Here is a 20,004-nt window from a genome sequence, read left to right on the forward strand (position 1 = left end):
CCAGGAATAGACACTTGCGGAGGAGGATGTGGAGGTCTGATGCTCCTCATGGAGAACAGTCCGCACTCACTGCACCATCCCCATCACCACTGCCCGGTGCTCTTGAGTCCAAGTGGCTGCTGGTCCCAAGCATAGAACAGGTTTGGTTTCCTTAAATGGAGTTTTCTGACAAGAAACACATGCCTAAGTGTCACATCACTAAACAGCATACCAGAATATATAACAGGCATAAAATGAGAGAATACACTCTTATACAAACATTTGCTGTTACCGGACTACTGTTCTTTTTGAGTCAGTTTTAAAGTTTCATTGCCCAAGCATACCCACACATGCTGTCTAATGTCTGTGTTCAACTACAGCTCCATTATTATACACACCGAGTACCAGGGATTCCATTTCTTCATACAGAGCAAATGATGAGAGGAACTCTGAGTTGGAGCAAGCCCAAACGACCCATCGACACCAACAAATTTCATTGGTGCATCCAATATAGTGCTGATTTCCCAGGAACTCATGCTTCCCCCTCAACATGAACAAGCACCAAAACTCAAGTGCCAATCAATCATACTATTTAGACTGACCTGCCTAGTGATAATTCCCGCTCTCCACCCCTAAATCCAGTCACCCCCAAATTAAGGACTGTCTTGAAAAACGTAACCATACCAACAATTCATGTAATTAAAAACAGAAAGGACTTTGAATATTTAGGGATAATTTCTTAAACACACCTCCCCTTCTACAGATGCACAGCAAACATCTATTTACACAGTGCCTGAAGAATAATACAGAGGAAAAACGCAGCAAAGGACATGTACTGTGAAAGAGAGGATTGAAGAACAGCAGTTGGCTCTTCTCACATCTCCACAAAAATCCACCAACTTCTGTCAACTTCATATAAATTAATTACATAATGTACACGATAATGAAATATAGGAAAGCACTTGTGGAATAGTAGAATAGTTCACATCCAGATTAAATACATGTAGCATCATGCATGGCTTTGCTGTACTGTTCTATTGAAAACATCACCGGGTGAATGGGACGTTTTCCTCCTTCTTCAGCTCCTAACCTACTTGGTGGCACAGCAGCAGAACTCAGGGTCGTACCTGCTCTTTTTCAAGACAGCGTACAAGCACCAACTCAGTGTTCCTCTTACCATTGCACTGGACCAAGAAATGTAATCCCTAGTACTCACGTTCTCTAAACTTTCATAGATGTCTCCTGAAAGTGCAGGGGCATTATCCAAAGGAGCAGGATGCGGAAATCCAGAGCAGGATGTCCCTCAAATTTGTCAACAATAACATCCAAAACGCAGATCACAATTTGAGCTACAGTGCCTCTTCCCTCCCTCCACCTAATAATACTATTTACTTTGAGAATATTTGCCTGTATTTAAAAAAATACATTTACAGAGATCACATTTTATATAAAGAATGCTATTTTAGGTAGGTTGAAGAATTTTCATTTATAAATCAAAGTCAAATCAATCTTTCTAGCTGAAAACTGTTCACTGTGTCCAAATCAGTATGTGAATAATTTCAGCACATCCAAAATAAGCATTTCCTGGAAAACCACCTTAGAAGTCTCCTTGCACAGAAGCTAGCACAGGTTGCGGCAGCAATGTGTTTTCTGGTAAGTTCATATTGACTACTGTATTCAAACATACGCTGTGTTAGATGTTGTCATGGATGAAGGATACTGAAATTCCAACATTATGGAGAAGTTCTGAAAGACTGGGTAGCAACCAACTGCTTTTTACTAAACAGAATATTACAATGGTTACTTGTGGTTAATTACAAAAATGAGCGTTACATTCAGAGAATCATGGACAAAGAGACACTGTGATGCAAGTCACTTTTAGAACAGATTCTGATTACAAAGCTCCCCATACAGAGCACACGTGAACTTCTAGCACTGAGGGTTGAGGTGCTCAGTGAAGCTTTTGGAGGACTAATCTGCACCCAGATTTGTGCATGTGGACTCTCAGAGCTTAAGATAAGTGAACACTACACATGCTGAAATCCAGTTATTAGAATTTGCAAAGTTCTATATTTCAGTTTGGCAGACCATGTACTAAAAAAAATTAAGCCAACTGAAGAGTTTAGCTTAAAAGGTCAAATTATCCAGTTTAAAAAGAGAATGCAAAACAAAGCTAGTAAGCTAGGTAGCTGCTTGCCATAGTAAGCTGAAGAAATGAAAGCGTCAGTGAGTGCAGAAAGGTTTAGAATGCCATTTAGGTAAATTCATGCACTGAGACATGATCTACAGCTTTAAGAGGAAAGAGGAGCAGATAAGATTCCTGAAATTAGAATCACAGAAGGAACACTGAAGATTGTCCAGCTCAGGCTGCCCAGGGCCCATCCAACTTGGCCCCGGGATGCAGTACCCACAGCTCTCTGGGCAGCCCGTGCCAGAGCCTCACCAAGGCCCTCATGTACTGAGCAATCTGTCACAGCGTTAGAAACGACCAAGCTGTGCTAAACTAGGCCTCCAAAAAGAGCACTGTGTGAAACAGACCTGCTAGATACAAGGTGGTGTGACTCTTATGTTTCTGCCATCCATAAAACTGAACTCAGAAGCTTCTACACGTTATTCTCTGCACTTCTATCTGGACACACAGTGAAGCAAACTTTTCTTAAAACAGTAGATCTGTACACAACTGCACACATCTTTTAAAAAATAAACGTTAGGCTAAGGGATTAGGAAATTTTCATTTTTTACACCTCCCTGAATGACTGATTCCATACAAGATGGATAGCACTTCTGATTCACAAGCTCACTTTTTTCCTGTAAATGGTACCTATAGCCAGCAGCTTAGTTGCAGAGAAGAAAATGACTCCCAAACCAAGTGGGAAAAAAAGGCCACTCCATAAGAAAAGTCCATGTAATTTTTCATTTCTGATAAGGTCACCAATCTGAAGCAAGCAGTCTACCTTCTGGACTGGACAGAGTAAACTATCCAACAGAATCTATCACTGAGGACTAACTACTGGAAGACCACACTAAGGAGTCACTTCTCTTCAGCTTCAGAATAGGAACTGGCATGCTGGTGGCAACATTTTGTTAGCTGCTACCACCATCTCCTATTTCAGTAGTTATAAATACAGGTAATTATCTGGACTACATAAAAAGTATTAGAGATTTTTGCTTTAACTTGTTTCTCCACCACATCTTGGAAGTGAACTAATAGAAGGGCTTAAGTCAAAGGGAGACGAGGTGTATGATTTTAATAAACATTTTTTCTTATTAAAATCTTGATATAGTTTAAATATACCATACAGAGGAAAAAAGCTATTTATACACATTTCAAGTCAATGAACCACAGCATAAATCAAACTAGATTCCCTCTCCACTTCTGTCATCAGAATGCCTTGTGTGTATATATGGTGAGCTACTATGAGTTATCTGCATATTTTTTGTCTAGCTATACATTACAGGACTTAAAAAAAGTTTAATCTATATACAGAAATATATATACATATAACATATATTTATATGTTATACATACACATACACTTATATACATATACACACAATACATATATATATACACACAGTACTTTACATTTATATATGGCCTTTTATCCAAGGACCTTGAATACTTTGTAATACAACAAGTCTCACCAAGCTTTGTGAGGGATGGAGCTTTAGTTTTACAGACTGTAGAACTGAGGCCTATTCTTAACAGGTCCCTGTTGTTTGCTTTTGTTTATGCCTGCTTTCTACCAACTTCACAACATTCCCATTAGAGGCATTTTTGGTAATGTAATAATTATACTGGTTCAAAACCCAGGCCGAAGACACACAATGCTTTGTACCTCTCTAGCTATATTCCTTAGCATATGAGAACAGTCATGCCAGTACAGATATCCTCTATACTGCTCCTTAAATTTAGACTTGCGTAGCTGTACTGGGATTTCTCTTTTTTAAAAAAAAGTATTAGCATAGTGAAATCAGATATAATTTTGCATTTAAGATACACTGAAGATCACAAAAAATCCAGAACAGACTCCAATCCCCACACACTGAAACAGTTCTTTTCTAGAATGGGTGATTTAGAAAGTGTCAGTAAACACAGAAATAATTCTACATCTGTGTATTGATTTATCTGCAGATTAACTACATAAGCCTGAAACAGCCAGTTTTACCTAGTAAATAAGATTTTCAGCATGTTTGGCAACTGATGATTGTAACTTCTGATCTCAACCATGTTCCACATCTGCAGGTACTGAATAATGAAAACTAAAAAAAAAAAAAAAAAACAAAACACCCAACCACAGACATAGGTAACTTCTAGCCATCCTCAACTAGCTGACAGAAAGGAAACTGCAAAATCTAGTGGAACTGCAAAATTGATTTCCACTCAGATTTTAATGAAACATCAATTAACTCTCTCCAGCAAAACAATACAAAACAAAAAAAACCTTACTAACAGACTCATGGCATTGGAAAAGCAGGAAAGAGCCCTGTAAGCCCTTAAGCTTCAATTCTTCAGTCCACTAAGATTTCAGAAATCTATGATACAGAAAAAAAGCAGCTCTTGCCTTTAGTTATCACCCCAAGTCTCCAAAGTCACACATGCATTGGGAAAACCAAGACCTAGGCCATGTTCAATGACTGCCCTCCCCAAAGCAACCACTTCAAGAGTGAAAATACAGTAGAACCCACTACAACACAGTTTGAAACCTTTATTCTAAACTAATAACCTTGAGATTTTTCAGAACAAGCCACCTTCCCTTCAAACCAGTACTGTCAGAAGAAGGGGTTGCCTGGCCCATTTGATTCAAGATTCTCTGCTAACTGTAAAATGCGGGTTGAATATCTTCTGCATGTCAATTTTTCAGTTACAAAATTCAGATTTTGATGAACAACTGTGCTTGGTGCATGCTGTTAGCTAAAATATAAATGGCTAAATAAATAAAAACTATTGTTTCTTCAGTATGACTTGGTATTTTGTCTGTAATTTCTTTATTAAAAAACTGTAACAAGATACTTAAAAAAAGGCTAGATACAAAAGAAGTTAAGCTGCTCACGAACATTAAAGTCTTCCAAAAAAGTATCTTCGATAATCATGATCTTATAAACATTTTACAGTTACCAGAAAGTGCCCAGGCTGAGTTTACATAGTTAGACAATGTAGTACAAGTGTTGGGTTAGAACTGGTAGTGGAACAATCTCCTGACTGTCTGTTCACTGAAAAAGGGATACAAAATGTTGATTGTGAACTATGAAATACTGTGCATTGGCCTCAGCATATGTACAAAAAAAACCCAAAACACTGGAGGTACAGATTACATGCAGAATATTAGTGGTGGCATCTGATGTGCCAGAGTTCAATGCAGCTAGAGCAAAAATTGCAATGAAAGTGGTTTCATAAGTGAACGATCACAACTCTGGGATCTGAGCTGTCAGGAACTTTTTCTTTTTTTCCTTTTTTTTTTTTCTTTTTTTTTTTTTTTTTTTTTACAAGTTCAATATACAGGGTACACAACCGCAGCCAACCACAAATTAAACACCATAAAAAAGTTAAAATAAACCACAGAACATACTTAATTTTTTATTTTGAAATTCCCTACTCCCTCTATACAAGAACCTTTGCTGAAACACTTTCCACAAAGGCAGCAGTGAATTTTCAGAACATTTTACATATTTTCCCTCAGCAAAAAGATAAATCACAGTGTAAATTATATTGTTCTGCTGTCATCTTTGGCTGGGGTTAGTCCAAGGAGTTATTGACTAGCAAACTGTTGCAATCAGATATTGCCAGTGCTCCTTAGGCCTTTACATTACAAATTTAGTACAGGAATGTTTGCATTTAAATCTTTAAAGTACCACCAGGGGTATGACAGCATTAGCTTTCATAAACTTTTATAGACAAATGGAAAAATCTACAAAACTTAGCTAGTAATATTACACAGCAATACACACTTTTTATACTCTACACAAAACCAAAATTCTTGGTCTTAATGGCGAGTAACAACTTCTGTTTCAAAATCTGCTTAGAGGAATAGAGTGGGACATAAAGGCGAGAAATGCAAGTGTTTGCTGTAGGAAGGTGTTGGTCATCTGGTGGTCTTATTGTGATTGATGGCATGGGCTGGAATCCCTCCTCACTGGCTGGCAATGATGGACTTGATGTCCAGAAGTAAACCTGATAAAAAGAAGACAGCATTTAAAATTGCAATGGGCAAGGCTACAATTCACACTGCATACAAATGACTGTTGTGGCATGGGTTTAAAAAAAAGAACTGCACAGAATAGTTGCAGTAGTTTGATCAGAGCACAGTCCTGTCAGTATGCCAACTCAACTCAGTGGTCATGCTGTATACTTCTGTAATAGCTTCCTTCATTCCCTTTCCTGTGCTGCTCATTATATTATACACTTCTGCTAAAACTGATAAAAGCAGCGCTCAAGATGATCCTGCATCAAGAAATCCTCAGTAAATATGATGCCCCCAGCTCCATTTGGGAAGATTTTAACTGTCAACAATATGAAACTCAAAAAACAACAACAAAAAAAACTCTCTCACATCAAAAATTGCTCCCAAGCCAGTTCATGATCAGGTGATATAGCACTCGTACTGACAGAAATCAACAATGGAGAATATTTGGTTTATAGTCTCAAGGGTGAAATAATGACTTGCAGAGCAGAGTCACTACCAAAGTATAATTAGAGATATTCCTTAACAATTACGCTCCAGATTTTCCACTTCTCAGATTAGTCCTTGTTTCCTGTTAGCAAATCGTAAAGGAAAGATAGTACCTTAAGTAGCAAGTTAAATGCAAGGAGTTTTAAGAAGCGAATGGATAGAATGTACAGGCAAGTTTTCCAAAGTGAAACAGAATCTTTTTCTTTCATGCTTCTCATCAGCTATTCTGAAAGGGCTTTGAGAAAAAGGAGATGATATCATTACTGACATCTTACAGACAGGACACATGCACTGCCCTCAGGATACACAGAAGTTAAGAGAGCAACCAATGCAGGGAAAGGAAAAAAAAATAAAATAATTAAAAAAAAAAAAAAAAAAAAAAAAAAATCAATCTCAAGAAATCTAATATACCAGCCCAGAAAACAGTTGACTAACAGTAACTTAGCTTAAGAACTACTTTGCAAAGAATGTGAGCATGCTTCCACATAACAGATTCGTAAATAAGGGCAAGGAAACACCACATTTACTTCCAGCTGCAAGGTCTAGGATTCATACCTTAATGTTTCCAGAACTCAAAGTTGAATCAATTCTTACTACCATAGCCTGCCACCTTACTGTTAGCATACAAAGTCTTTGTAGGTATACACACTGAATGAACAGTAATGATACAAAAGTAATCCCAGCTGTTCTGCACGCTTCCACTAAGAATGAACAACTTACCAGATCTTGTCTTTCTGTCATACTCATCTTCTCAACTATGGACCAAAACCAACGCTTGAACTGCAAAAGCTTCTCAGCATTTTCTCCTATTTGAGAAAAAATATACATTGCGTATTTATGTAATTCAGTTGGTGCACTGAACAATAAATATTAAGAGATCTGTTCTAAATATACTTACTGCATGCAAGTCGGATCTCAGCAAGTCTCTGATACTGGAGACAGACTCATTTCAAAACTAATATACACGTTTCTGAGTATAAAGGCTAAATCTGTCATACCTCAGTGTATCACACCCTCCCAACCAAAAAGTCCAGTAAAAGCTAGAGTTTAAGTAACATAACTCTTTTATTTCACACCAAGTCACAGTGAGGTTGGAAAACGTGCCTTTTTTTTTGCCTTTACTCAAGGTAAATACTTTAAAAGGTATGTAAAGAACACAGAAATTTTGTCATCAATTTGAGTGACTTAGCAACTGATGACAAATTCTAAGAGGTAGTTTCAGCTTGAAGCTGGTAACTTCATGTAGAACAGACAGCATTAAAAGTTATTCAAACAGAGTTGCAGAGATAAGTTGTTTCATACCTGACTCATCATTGAAAGAGGTAAAGCTGATAAGCATTTGCACATTTACTTCACCACAGCCATTTACCAAAAGTCTGAAATCTTCTGCTGTCAAATCTTCTAATGAATTCTTTGGAAGTACATCCAGAAGACCCTTCCTCATTGCCTTAAGTAAAAACCACAAGATTTACATTACAGCCATATCATTTACTGACAAGTTCCATGTCCAACTCCCTATCAACTTGAAATTTCTTATACTCTTGGCTGTTCTTTTCCGTCAAAGGTTTATAATCTGAGATGCCAATCTTCTAAAACAAAGAACTGCAACAAATTAAGCAGCAGAGCAGTACAAGTATATGACTGCAAAAGAAAACAGTAATGGTTTGAGCTAGTATTGCACCAATTACAGGAGCATAGGCAAATTATATTCTATTATTGAAAATATCAGATATATTACTGACGTATTCTGAATCTAGTGAGAGTTACAAAATGCACATCGCATCTTAATTCCACTTTGCTTCCCAGTCACTCAAGTGGCTCTTCTGCTTTAAAAATGTAACACACATGCATGTGTGTGTACACATACATACATGTTTCAACATAAGTGTTACAATTTTCAACTCATAATAAAGAGAGAGTTGAAATACTTATTAATTCATGCAGACACAGAGACTGAGTGATTTAATTCCAGGAACACTTTTTTTTTGTAGAATTTTGGACCTAATCTGCACAGAAGTAATCTAGAATCTGCTAGCCTAACTCAGAACTGCAGCAAAAATTGCCAAGTTTAGGTGTAGTACACCACTCTTTTAAAAGAGATTCAAAAAAATGTTTTTAATATAGTTTTACAGTCAATTAATAGTTTTTTGCTACACCAGCAGAAAAGAACAAAGTTGTGTTTTGTAACAGATTCTTCCTTTTAAAGCAAAAATACAATCAGGTCAGAAGTTCAAGGTGTTTTATATACATTTTTGCCTGTAAGGCTAAGCAAAAGGTGACTGAGATTACTAGTATAAAGTAGCTGTTAAACCCAAAGCAAGAATTCCAAAAGGCCATTTAAGCTCAAGGAGCAATCATACATACTTAACCAATGAGATCACATTTAAAAGGAATTATCTTTGATCATATTAAAAAAAACTGGTCATTCTTCACAGCACCATAAAACTAGAGGTGCAACTACAACAACAAAAAAAAAAAGAGATTCTTTTTAATCAAGCCGTCACACTTCAAAAAGAACCTGATTAGCGATACCATAATGAGGAGAGAGAGGGGAAAAAAAGCCTACAACACTCCACCAAGAACTTACATGCAGAGGCTGTTCTGCCACTACCAACATTCGGTGTTCTGCATATTTCCGGACGTATTCATAAACATTCTGAGGAGTGACTGGTATATTTACACCATTGGAAATAAGTTCAACCTATGGCAAAATATCAAAGATCATTGGAGGAAAGAAAGACAAAATGAGATTATTATTACAACAGACATGTACGTTGATCAATGATTTATAGTTCAATATTTCTCCAAACTGAAATAAAATTTACTACTGGTACCATTACTACTACATGCTAATGTAGTTTTGTAGGTTTTATGGTAGGCTCTACCTACACCACCTTCAAGGAAAGACAGAAAAACTCAACCAAATGGAACACTATACTTCAGTGCCTAAAGAGAATGCTGCATTTGAATCTAGAAAAAGGTAGATCAGCTTTGAAACCTTACAAGAACCTACATCATACGTACAAGACAACACGCATAAGTTATAAACAGCAAGACAGCTTTTTGTCCTTACCTGCCCTCCACCCTCCTCCTTGCAGAGGTCTATTGCAAATGCTAAATCCATTGCTGCAAACACTGCATCAGCATCTGTACTTTGGGAAGCAAGTATAAGTTGCCGAAGGCTTTCGTACATAACCGGATCAAAAAAAGCAAAGTCATGCCAGTTCACCTATTAAAAAAATAAACAAACCAAAAAACCCACACCTTCAGTTACAGATATATTCAAAGTTATGTGACCTGTGCCTAATTGCTAGTATACAACAGTGCAGGTGTAACAACACAAAATAACTTGCGTAACAAAGCATACAAACACTTAAAAATAACAGCAGTCAAACTCCTATTTTCAGCATGCTGTCGAAGGTGCTTAAGAATACTCAATTCAAGTGCATTAGCATTACATACAGACTTGTGAAGCCTTTTCTGCTATTACGGGCATAGATCTTATAAAGAAATTTAATGGTTTGTGGATTTCTGTTTGTTTTCTTGTTTTTGGAGAGGTATGAGGGGACTTTGTTTTTAAGAAATTCTTCTACATACCACATACATCAGTACAGATTTGATGGTGGCTGACTGAAGTTGGAAATGACTTCCATCAGTGCTCCAAAACACTGTAAGACTATTCTCCACTTATAACTGCTGTTATATGTTTAATGACTGACATATACTGCAGCTTCCAAAAATTAGTATAATACCACCTATTTTTTGCTGCTTCTTGCTTTGTGTGTTAGCAGGCTGTAAAGAAAAGTAATCCATTATTCACCAACTAAAATATCCTTGGGTGCACTGAACATTTAACTGGAAGAAACATATACTCAAAAAGAAAACCCTCAGGGGCAATCTCTTTTGGAAGGTACAGCGGAGACAACATATCTTCTTGTCACTAACACTATTTGTTGAGATCATACATACATTGAGTAATTGGTTATGTGATCAGAATTGTTTTCTGTTACAAAAGGCCAACATTAACAAACTTAGGCTTAAGTTTTTGCATCAGAAATCTTATAATGCTCTTAACTAATGAATGAAATGTGCAGGATTAAGTGCCGGGTGTTTTGGGGAGCAGGTGGGGAGGGAAGCAGGAGGTAAAGGCATTTTTGCTGAATTTTAGATTACAATTAATCTGAATTAATTTATCCCCACACTTGAGAAAAAAACTGTAATTATAATCCAATTCAATTAGTTCCATCAAGTAGGAAAATGCTTTTGGGTAACATGTGATGTTGATACAGTCCAACCGTACCTCTTCAAGCCATCACTCTTAGGGTTAACTCAACAGATAACCTATTGCAAATCCTTCCATCTTACTCAAACACCTTCTAGCTACTTCAAGCAGATCTACTCATTTCACTATCTAAAATAAAGTAACTTCTTCAAGTTAAAAGCATACTTACAGTTCCAGGACTAACTCTATTAGTCAACGCACACAAGGAAGAAAAAGCAGTTGAAGATGAGTTTCTACATGAATAAATAAAATTCAAATTTGTATGATCAACTTACCTTTCTACCAAGAAGAACTTTGATTACATGTCTATTTAATGTGATAGGACACAACTCATTCTGCAACAGGCACAATCCTAAGATTCTGAAAATAAACATGATTTTTGTTTTAGTGTGACACAAGTTACATTGGTGATATTTCAATTAAAAAATTTAAAATAAGAATTAAGCTTTGAGTCCTATTTATCCAAAGAAGAAAATTTTGGACATTGTATTTTCTACAGTATAAAACCTTAACTTTGTTGAAAAAGATGAATTATAACATGAAGAGAAACATCCAGGTGTGCAAATTCTCCACTATTCAGCACCCACACAAGATACAGAGCAAATAAAGTATAAATGAAGTTTCTGCAGCTTGCATCAACAGCACTCTTCCTTGGTACTTTGAATACTCATCTTTTACATTTTTTTCCAGACAAGTTAATCACCTACCTGCCAATATTTCTGAAGCAATTCAGCCTCGCTTCTGTGTTTTTACCAGGCCTTGGTGTATAAAAACCTCGTTTTCCAGGTTGGTAGAAGAGTGGTGCGTTATCATCCCCATCATCCGTATCATCTAATTCCATATCCACTACACTACGGCTGGAACCATGTCGCTTTCTATTCTCCTGTTCAGAAAGCCAGAATAGTAATCCACAAATGTACTTCTAGCTACCAAGCCACTTCAGCAAGCTCTTGCAACCCAACTCAAACATTACATTTTATAATGGCAATGTTTTATATTTTTGAGTGATTACTACTTAATTTTTTCAAAGGGATAAACAAATAGCAAAACAAAATCTTTTTATCTGAATAAAGATATATTCTCGATAACTCCACAAGATAATTACATAGAACTTCTCACTGCATGATGAAAGAAGGCTTCAGCCAGTTTCTAAAACTGATAACTGGATCTCCCCTAACTTCCTATTTAAGCATCAGTACCTTACCTGCACTTTATCTGAAGAGTCTAGCAATCCAAGATCCAATATACTGTCAGCACCATTCTCCCTTGACAGGAAAAAAACAAAGGCCAATGATGATTTAATTTCACAATAAGAAACATTCTGAAACCAGACAGATTTAATTAAACTAAAGTCAACAAGTCACTTATCCAAGGAAAAAAGTCTTGAACAAAGCAATGAGTAAGGTAGATGTATCAGTTAAATTTAGCACAGTAGAAAGTGCTTTAACCACAAAATCAGATTTTGCCGCTTACAGAATCCTCAATACTTTACCTGCCATGTGCAATAATGAGTTCCATTGCTTCATCAACTCTTGCTCTAAGGGAATCTTCACTAGCTAGTAACAGAAGCAGCTGAGCAGGGGACAATTCCAGCAACATTCCTGTGATCTTACTTGCAAACGCCTGGAGATACAGAACGACACATTACTATTCTCTGCCAGTTCTCTCATTTTCAAACAGAGTTTTGTGAAAGTTTAAGGATTTAAAATACAGAATGCGTTACAAGGTACCTCACAGGCTACATGACAAATTACAGGAGCAAAACCTGAAGAATATCCTAAAGAATACAAAGCAGGCATACATGTTCAACTATGTTCAGGTAAGTTAATAATTGACTAGGAAATTAATTTTTCAATTAAATGATGCAGGGATACTTGACATATCATTTAATGTACTAGCTAACACATACTGGTTGCATTGCTTGCACTCGAGGGTAGAGCCTTTCTCCAAGCGCCTGTCTGTGTGCAGGAAGTGGATCAGGATCATCACTAGGATTTCCTTCTGAAGCTGGTCTAAAAGGCCTTGTGTCAATGGAAAGTTGTCTTCTAAAGTCCCTTAAAAAAAGTTAAAGCAGTTTGTACTAATTTCAGAAGAAATAAAAATACTCTGGACTTTTTTTTTTTTTTTAATTCCCCCCCCAAAAAATTCTAAATAGCATTAGATTTTATACCAGGAATATTTCTCATAGCTATGTAGAGAGTTATTCAGAATCAGAGAATAAAAATAAAACAGATATTTTGATACTATCAGTACTTCAGATGAAGCAGTAAGTGTGCCACCAATGACAATACTGTTTCTAAACCACCCCGTAACTTCATGCTGGTACACAAGCTTTTTATTTATTGTTTTAGCAGAGAGATTCATGGCATACTGTTGAGACCATCTATCAACACTAATATCAACTACATAATTTTTTTTAACAAGTACACCTGGCAGTTTCTTTAAATTCAATATAATTTGGTCTTGAAAGTGAAAAAGACATTTACTTGAGTAAGCAGAAGTACCTTTCTGAAGATAGCCCAGGCAGTAACTCCATTTGACAAATCAGCCCCGACAAACTCAAAATGTATCACTTACCTATCCCTGTCTCTCCGAGAACCAGCTCTTAAGCCACTACTTCTCCGCATTTCTCTCTCACGCTCCCTCTCTCGATCTCTCTCCCCCCTATTTCGCAATCTCTGCATCAGACCTTAAGGAGGAGGAAAAAACCATAACCCTCAGTATCTTTATACTTCTCTCTCTGTCCTAAATTTCACTATAAGAAGGATGCAGTTTCGGAATGCAGTTTGAAAGACATGAAAGAAGTGTTCTCTCATTAACGTAGTGATCCAGGTTCAGCCAAGCTTAAGAAAGGAACCTGAAGTGTTTGTATGAACTTACAAATGCAAAAAGCTCCCAAAAGTTTATACAATTTCAAAAAACATTTACAAATATTCGTGACAAGATACAGCAGTCAACTTAAATGTATGCACTAAGTAAAATCTTGACATAAAATCTTGATAATCTACTGGAGAGAAAGATGCTCAAAAAGAGCTAAGAACTTCTAAAGTGGACTCATTTCTAGAAAAGCATCAACTTCTTGTTCTGAAAACAAAAAATCCATTTTCTTGCCTCAGAGAAATAACATACACAGTTTTCATAGTTTCTATGCTGACTGAACAGCAAGCATTTCAACATATAAAAAAAGCATTTAATGCTTTTATGAATAGTATCTGCAAATTAACTGCAGCATTTCACTTACTTGTATGGGTGCCCTTGTTGGCATTCTGAATACAATCTAGATTTGGCAGTTTCTCATTTGACAGAAAAGCCTGTGCAATGGCAGTATAAAAGCTCCGTGCTACACCGCTGCCTTCTCCAGGCTCATCTTTAAAAGTAACTTTCACTCTGTGGACAGCCATCGGAGTGGTGGCACACCTGCGACCAAAATGATTGTTGAGCTGCCTCATGGTCTGCTGAATTAGAAGATCTCTGTCTCGATCAACCTAGTGAAAAAAAGAAAAAACTTTTTTTTTTCCTCTTCTTTATCAATCATCATATCAAGAGAACTTCAGCTTCACAAGGAAGCATCTGGACTCTTCTGCATAGATTCAAAAAATACCAAACACATAATGAAAAACTACACAGTAATCGCAACAGAGTTCATACAGTAAGGTTTAAGACAACTGCTTGCAGATTCTGAAATATAGCTTCTTCTATTAAGTTAATGCAATGTCTTATGGTTCAACTTCTAATGAGACAAATTTGGAAGAACAACTAATATTTTTTACCTCCAACGTTAAATCCCTGGATTGCTGGTTTCTAAGTTTTTCCATCTCTCTGCGGAACTTTGATTCCTTCACTTCAAAGCCACCCAGTTCAGTCAGGATCTTAAAATAAAAAATAGAACCAAAATCAGAATAAGAGCAGTTCATAGTTAGTTGGAAAAGTAATTGTTTTCATACTAAAAAGAACATACCGATCCAGGCTCTGCTCCAACATCTTCCATGAATACTCTACCAAACAACTCTAAAGAAAGACGCCAACGTCCCAGCAACATGTCATGAGATATGACCATGCCCATGAAGCTACACTGTGGTCTGATAAAAGAAGGATAAAAAATAAAATTAAATTTAGATACATTTGGTGTACTTCTACTTTTATGTAACATCTTGTCTCCAAGTAAGTTCTTGATTTCTGACAAACCGGTCTACCACCCAACTATACTCTAGAGGAACATGTAGAGCTCAAATGACTGTGTTAATTACTTGATTACAAGCTAAGTAAGATGTGAGTTAAAACATTCTACACTGCACCCACAGATAAAACCATACACTTTAAATAATAAAACCTGTTATCTACAGTAAGGTATAATCTGATCATAAATCCTCTTGAGAGGTCTTTCCACGTACTACACAGGATCAACCAATACAAGTTGGCTTAATATATGTGGAATTATACACACTGAGCCCAGTCTTACAATGCCCTAGAGTGTGGCCAGTTAAAAATGGCTTTTGCCTACTGTGCTAAGCAGTTACTATGTATTAGCATATGAAGGAGCTAATCACTTGATACGCATTTGGAATGAACAAAGAATGAGTAGGAGTACTTGGCAGAATTGCAATGGAGGAAAAAAGCCTTCAAAATGAATTGAACGTGAAAGTCTAGCAGATTTACCAAGGAGAAAAATATCAAAAACACTGACATAATGGAGTCTTTCCTCCTCCACTCCAGTAAACAAGTTGTGAGCTCTACTTACTTAGTTTAGACATTGTCTCCAGACTAAGAAGTTTCAGTAATTTAGACAAATTAATTTTTTCAATTCAGAATTCTTCTCAAAATGTGGTCATGAAAAAGAGACATTATCCCATACTTTGTGCCACAGGTGAAAGAAAGATGAAAAAAAACCTTCTATATGTCACTCCTCCTTTTATGTAAAGCCGCATTACAGCTCTCCTTTTTAAACAGGAAGAGCAGACTGGACATTCATACTGAAGCGCTAATTATAAACCTTAAGAATTTTAAGAAGTTAGTACTTTTCAGTTCTGTGTTGTAATCCCCAGTCTTCTAAACATAACTCCTAACTCCTTGCTCCTACAGCTGTGCTTGAGAATCCTCTACTGAGGCTTAGGATTTTGTGTATTGTTGTACCAGTTGCAAATTTTAGCGGTTCTAGGTTTTAAAATATTCACAAGTACTTACGCATGTAATTTTTATGAAGCCAGTCAAATCAACTTGAATTTCATAGAAAGAAATTCAGCTGGGTGCCTACTCTCCATGATAACTTAATGGTAACTTACCCTAATCCTTCCAATCTTTATAAAGCCTTTATTAAATTATCTGTCTCCTATAATACATGTTGATTTAAACAGAGAAGTTAAATTTACATTGGCTAACAGTTGCTAAAATAGAACACTACCACAGCTGAAATTCAAATCTTGCTTCAAAAAGATAATTACTCCAAAAGCACACAACTTCATTGCCGCTTGGAATGCACTCTTCTGGGCTGTCAATTCCCATTTTCCACATGGCTTACTAATAAGTCATACTATGTATGCAAAAGAAAGTCAGGTAGTAAAGGATTTTTAGTAGTTTGCACAGACCTAGAGACTGTTCAACTGTTCATTTAAAAGCTACTAAATACAAACATTCAAACTAAACGAAGATACCCATTTTAATTTAAAAGATTTTAGAGTCCTAAATATTCTTTTATCAGTTCAGTAACATTTCATACAGTAATTTTAAGTCCAACTACCTGAAAGATGTGAGAGGTGGCCCTTCGCTTTCTGTCAGTCCTATCTCTGCCAACAAGCTGCTTTTCAGTTGTGCTGCAAGGTCATGAGCTGAAGGCCCTGGTTTTGAACTCTCAGATTCTTCTGTAGGCACATTTTGTTCTTCTCCTTCTCTCTTCTGCCGATTTTGCATGCTCATAACATTTTTTAAGTTGGCTGCATAAGACATTTTCGTTGGAAGAACCTAAACAAGGAAAAGTCAAAGATAATTACAGTTTATTGAAAGCAAAGGCTTTTTCAGGAAACACATTCTTAAAACACAGAAAAATAACTGCAATTGCTTTGATAATACACAAACTCACTGGTTTCAACAAATAGGAAATACAGTTTTCCTGTTTTACATTTATGTTTCATATACTTGTTTCATAATGTTCCGTAGGCATAATGTAGGCATGTCAAATCTACCCCACACGGTAATATTTATCATAAATCATTACTCAACTGGCATTTCAAAATTAACATGGATCATATTGTAGCCTTTAAAAATCTGCTATTAATCAGTAACTATACAAATTCTTACATTTCAAAAAAACTAAAACATAAGGAGAAATTAAAATAGAAGTCAAAAGTTTTCACACTTGAAGTGCTTTTGAATTACTGTTCTGAAAGCTACTTAATATTTTATACTATAAATTGAAGCATCTTTTTTGGGAATTAAGGCACTAGCTTAAATTATCGTGTTCTTTAAAATAATAAAATCTTTAAATCTACCTCGAGGCAGTTTCTATCCACTGTAACTTCCATTAAGCACTTCCCACTGTTGGCAGAAGATGAATACAGACCCTGGCTTGGTCGACCAAACAGATCTTCTTTGCGAGCATTTGGCTGAAAATTAACAAAAGCATTCTGGGTAAATAATATACTTCAGTTAGAAAAGAAAAAGTAAATTTCAGTTATCTTCCCGAATGCTATCTCTGGTGTCACCTGTAGTAAGTGGGGCTGGTCTGCCAAGGGAATGGCTTCTGCCAGAGGAACTTCAAAAGGATTGGGTGGAATGCAGCCAAGGAATGTCATCGAGTCTGACCGTCTGAAAAATGGATGATTTTGGCCAGTCTCTGCTGGAAGGGAGTCGTCATCTTTGTCATTGAGTGCAGCACCTAAATATCAGAGAGATGCCACTTCAATTTTCAGTTATAAAAGCAAAAAGAACACAAATTATCAAGAACTAAGCATCCTTCTTAGCTATGTGACTGGAGGAGCAGGAATGCAAGCCACCTCCCAATAACGTTAACATTTCTAAGGATGTTTCTGCTGATCCACCCCCACCCATTTTTATTTTTTAAGTTGTTTAGCTGTCATTTTTATACCTCTTACTGCAACAAATTTTACTGAATGTGCACTGCTCCTCTACACACACTTCACTATTTTTAGAAACATTTTCAACAAATCAAAACTGTTACAGTTCAACTCAAATTCAAATTTTGAATTCTGCAAATTGCACAGAACTCCAAGGGCACAAACTGCAGCTCTGAGAGAAAGCAGACGAAATAGCAAGTATAAAAAACAATTATTCAAAGTCTCAACTAGCTAATTGGGACAAAAACACTACAAAAGTGTTGTATTTTAGCATGCTAAGGGAGCATTTCTGTATACTAACTTTGATTGGTGTCGTCATCGTTCTCATGTTCTGAATCTTCATTGTCAAGACCCAGTTCCAAAAGCTCTCGAGTTCTAAAAGAATAAAAAGCATTTACAGCTGTAGAAGTTAATAAAAAGCCAGACCTAAACAAGAGTTATATCTGCAAGCTATAAATAATAACTCTGCAATGACTGGTGAATAAGTAGAGCTGTTCATGAGGAGGTGGTGTTCAGAGCTGTAGAATACTTTTCATTACATAATCACTACATTACTCACACATTTACCCCATTTCACCACCTCTAGAGTTTGAGCTGAAGTTAAAGCTTAAGGCATCGGTAGGTACGTTCTTTTTTAAATACTACCCCAATATTAAAAAACAACTGGGAACCTTGAATTAGGGGAAGAATTACAGGTGAATAATAGTCCATAATATATTTACTTGTGTAGAATATACTAGATAACCTAAAAAATAATGCCAATCATATATAAAAAGGATCAAGAACTTTGATTAGCATTCATTTTTGGCAGTGCGTGGACTCTCAAATATGTTCCGGAATTACAAGGGCTGTCCAAAATAATGCCTCCTATTTCATTACGTCCTTCTGGATTTCCTGGAAACCAGATAAACCATCTCAACCAACTCTGATTGATGCCTTGTGATATCGACTAAGCTAAAGGCTCAAGCTGCCAGAGTCAGGCCAGAGAAGAAAATCTTTCAATCACAGCACAATAATTACAGGCCTCATACCAGTCTGAAGATCATGGAGGACACTGCCAATCTTGGCTGGACAGTCCTTATCATCCCACAGTATAGTCTGGATTTGGCACCTTATGACTTCCATTATTCAGGCCAATAAAAGATGGGTTGTAGAGGCAACATCTTCCTAGCAATGATGCTATCATAGCAGCTGTGAAAGCATGGGTCGCCTCCACAAGTGCAGAGTTTTACAAGTGTGGTATACCTGCTTTTGTTCATCACTGGCAAAAGCACACAGGTAATGGAGGTAACCATGTTGAAAAAGCATTCTGTACCTGAAAATCTGCTCTACCACTTAGTAATACTGTGCTCTTTGCATCTGTTGTAGTTTCCATGGAAATAAATAGGAGGCGTTCCTTTCAGAGTTACGTATACAGATAAACGTAAGTATCTGAGCTGCTGATTACCACCTCCAAAGATGGAAAGATGGGGGCATGTGCAAAGTTTACAAAAATTAGTTTCTATGAGTCAGACTTGATACCTTTTCCGTTCCAGCTGAGGAGTATCCAATGTTGTCTGTTGATTCATCGCTTTAATCCAATAAATAAGCGCTTGAAAAACATAGGCTACGTGCTTTAATGAACAGACATCGAGAACAGGGAGAACATCTGAGTGCTCATCATTGTGAGAACGCATCAAAGACAGCGCGTAGTTCAGGAAATCACCACGTGCTGACATCATTCCCTGACGGGCACTGAGTAAAGTAGCACGTCTGGTGAAAGGAAAGAAAGGAATACAAAGGAATTAGGCAGCACAGGCATCCTTTCCAAGTTAGTCTCCACATCTGAAATACTGATGTCAAAATTCAAAGAAGCGTGATAAGAGTAATGATCACCATTTCATGCTTCACAAATGCACTAGTGGCTCAAGTGCAATACATTACTAACAGTTAATACTTGAGACAAATCTAGTAAATCAGAATACACTGAGTTGTAACATCACAAAAAGCAAACATCAAAACTACT

At 36.7% G+C, this 20,004-nt stretch overlaps 1 protein-coding gene across 7 annotated transcripts in view; it reads right to left on the reverse strand.

The window, feature by feature from the left end:
• Positions 1-5,544: 5,544 nt before the first annotated feature.
• UBR5 (ubiquitin protein ligase E3 component n-recognin 5) overlaps positions 5,545-20,004 on the reverse strand; it is a 76,360-nt gene continuing 61,900 nt past the window's right edge. For all 7 annotated transcript variants that reach the window (XM_042868787.1, XM_042868786.1, XM_042868782.1 and 4 more), the window contains 19 exons: positions 19,521-19,751; positions 18,301-18,374; positions 17,628-17,800; positions 17,415-17,528; positions 16,667-16,887; positions 14,891-15,011; positions 14,703-14,801; positions 14,174-14,417; positions 13,510-13,621; positions 12,842-12,986; positions 12,425-12,555; positions 12,137-12,197; positions 11,640-11,815; positions 11,208-11,292; positions 9,724-9,879; positions 9,238-9,351; positions 7,953-8,097; positions 7,371-7,456; positions 5,545-6,151 (listed from right to left, as the gene is read on the reverse strand). In XM_042868787.1, the coding sequence (XP_042724721.1) occupies positions 5,939-6,151; positions 7,371-7,456; positions 7,953-8,097; positions 9,238-9,351; positions 9,724-9,879; positions 11,208-11,292; positions 11,640-11,815; positions 12,137-12,197; positions 12,425-12,555; positions 12,842-12,986; positions 13,510-13,621; positions 14,174-14,417; positions 14,703-14,801; positions 14,891-15,011; positions 16,667-16,887; positions 17,415-17,528; positions 17,628-17,800; positions 18,301-18,374; positions 19,521-19,751 (2,701 nt within the window). In that variant the 3' untranslated portion in view covers positions 5,545-5,938. The remainder of the gene's footprint in view (positions 6,152-7,370; positions 7,457-7,952; positions 8,098-9,237; positions 9,352-9,723; positions 9,880-11,207; positions 11,293-11,639; positions 11,816-12,136; positions 12,198-12,424; positions 12,556-12,841; positions 12,987-13,509; positions 13,622-14,173; positions 14,418-14,702; positions 14,802-14,890; positions 15,012-16,666; positions 16,888-17,414; positions 17,529-17,627; positions 17,801-18,300; positions 18,375-19,520; positions 19,752-20,004) is intronic.

The sequence above is a fragment of the Lagopus leucura genome, unplaced genomic scaffold (genome assembly GCF_019238085.1).
Source record: "Lagopus leucura isolate 7727_CA_CO unplaced genomic scaffold, USGS_WTPT01 Super-Scaffold_100002, whole genome shotgun sequence".
Lineage (NCBI taxonomy): Eukaryota > Metazoa > Chordata > Aves > Galliformes > Phasianidae > Lagopus > Lagopus leucura.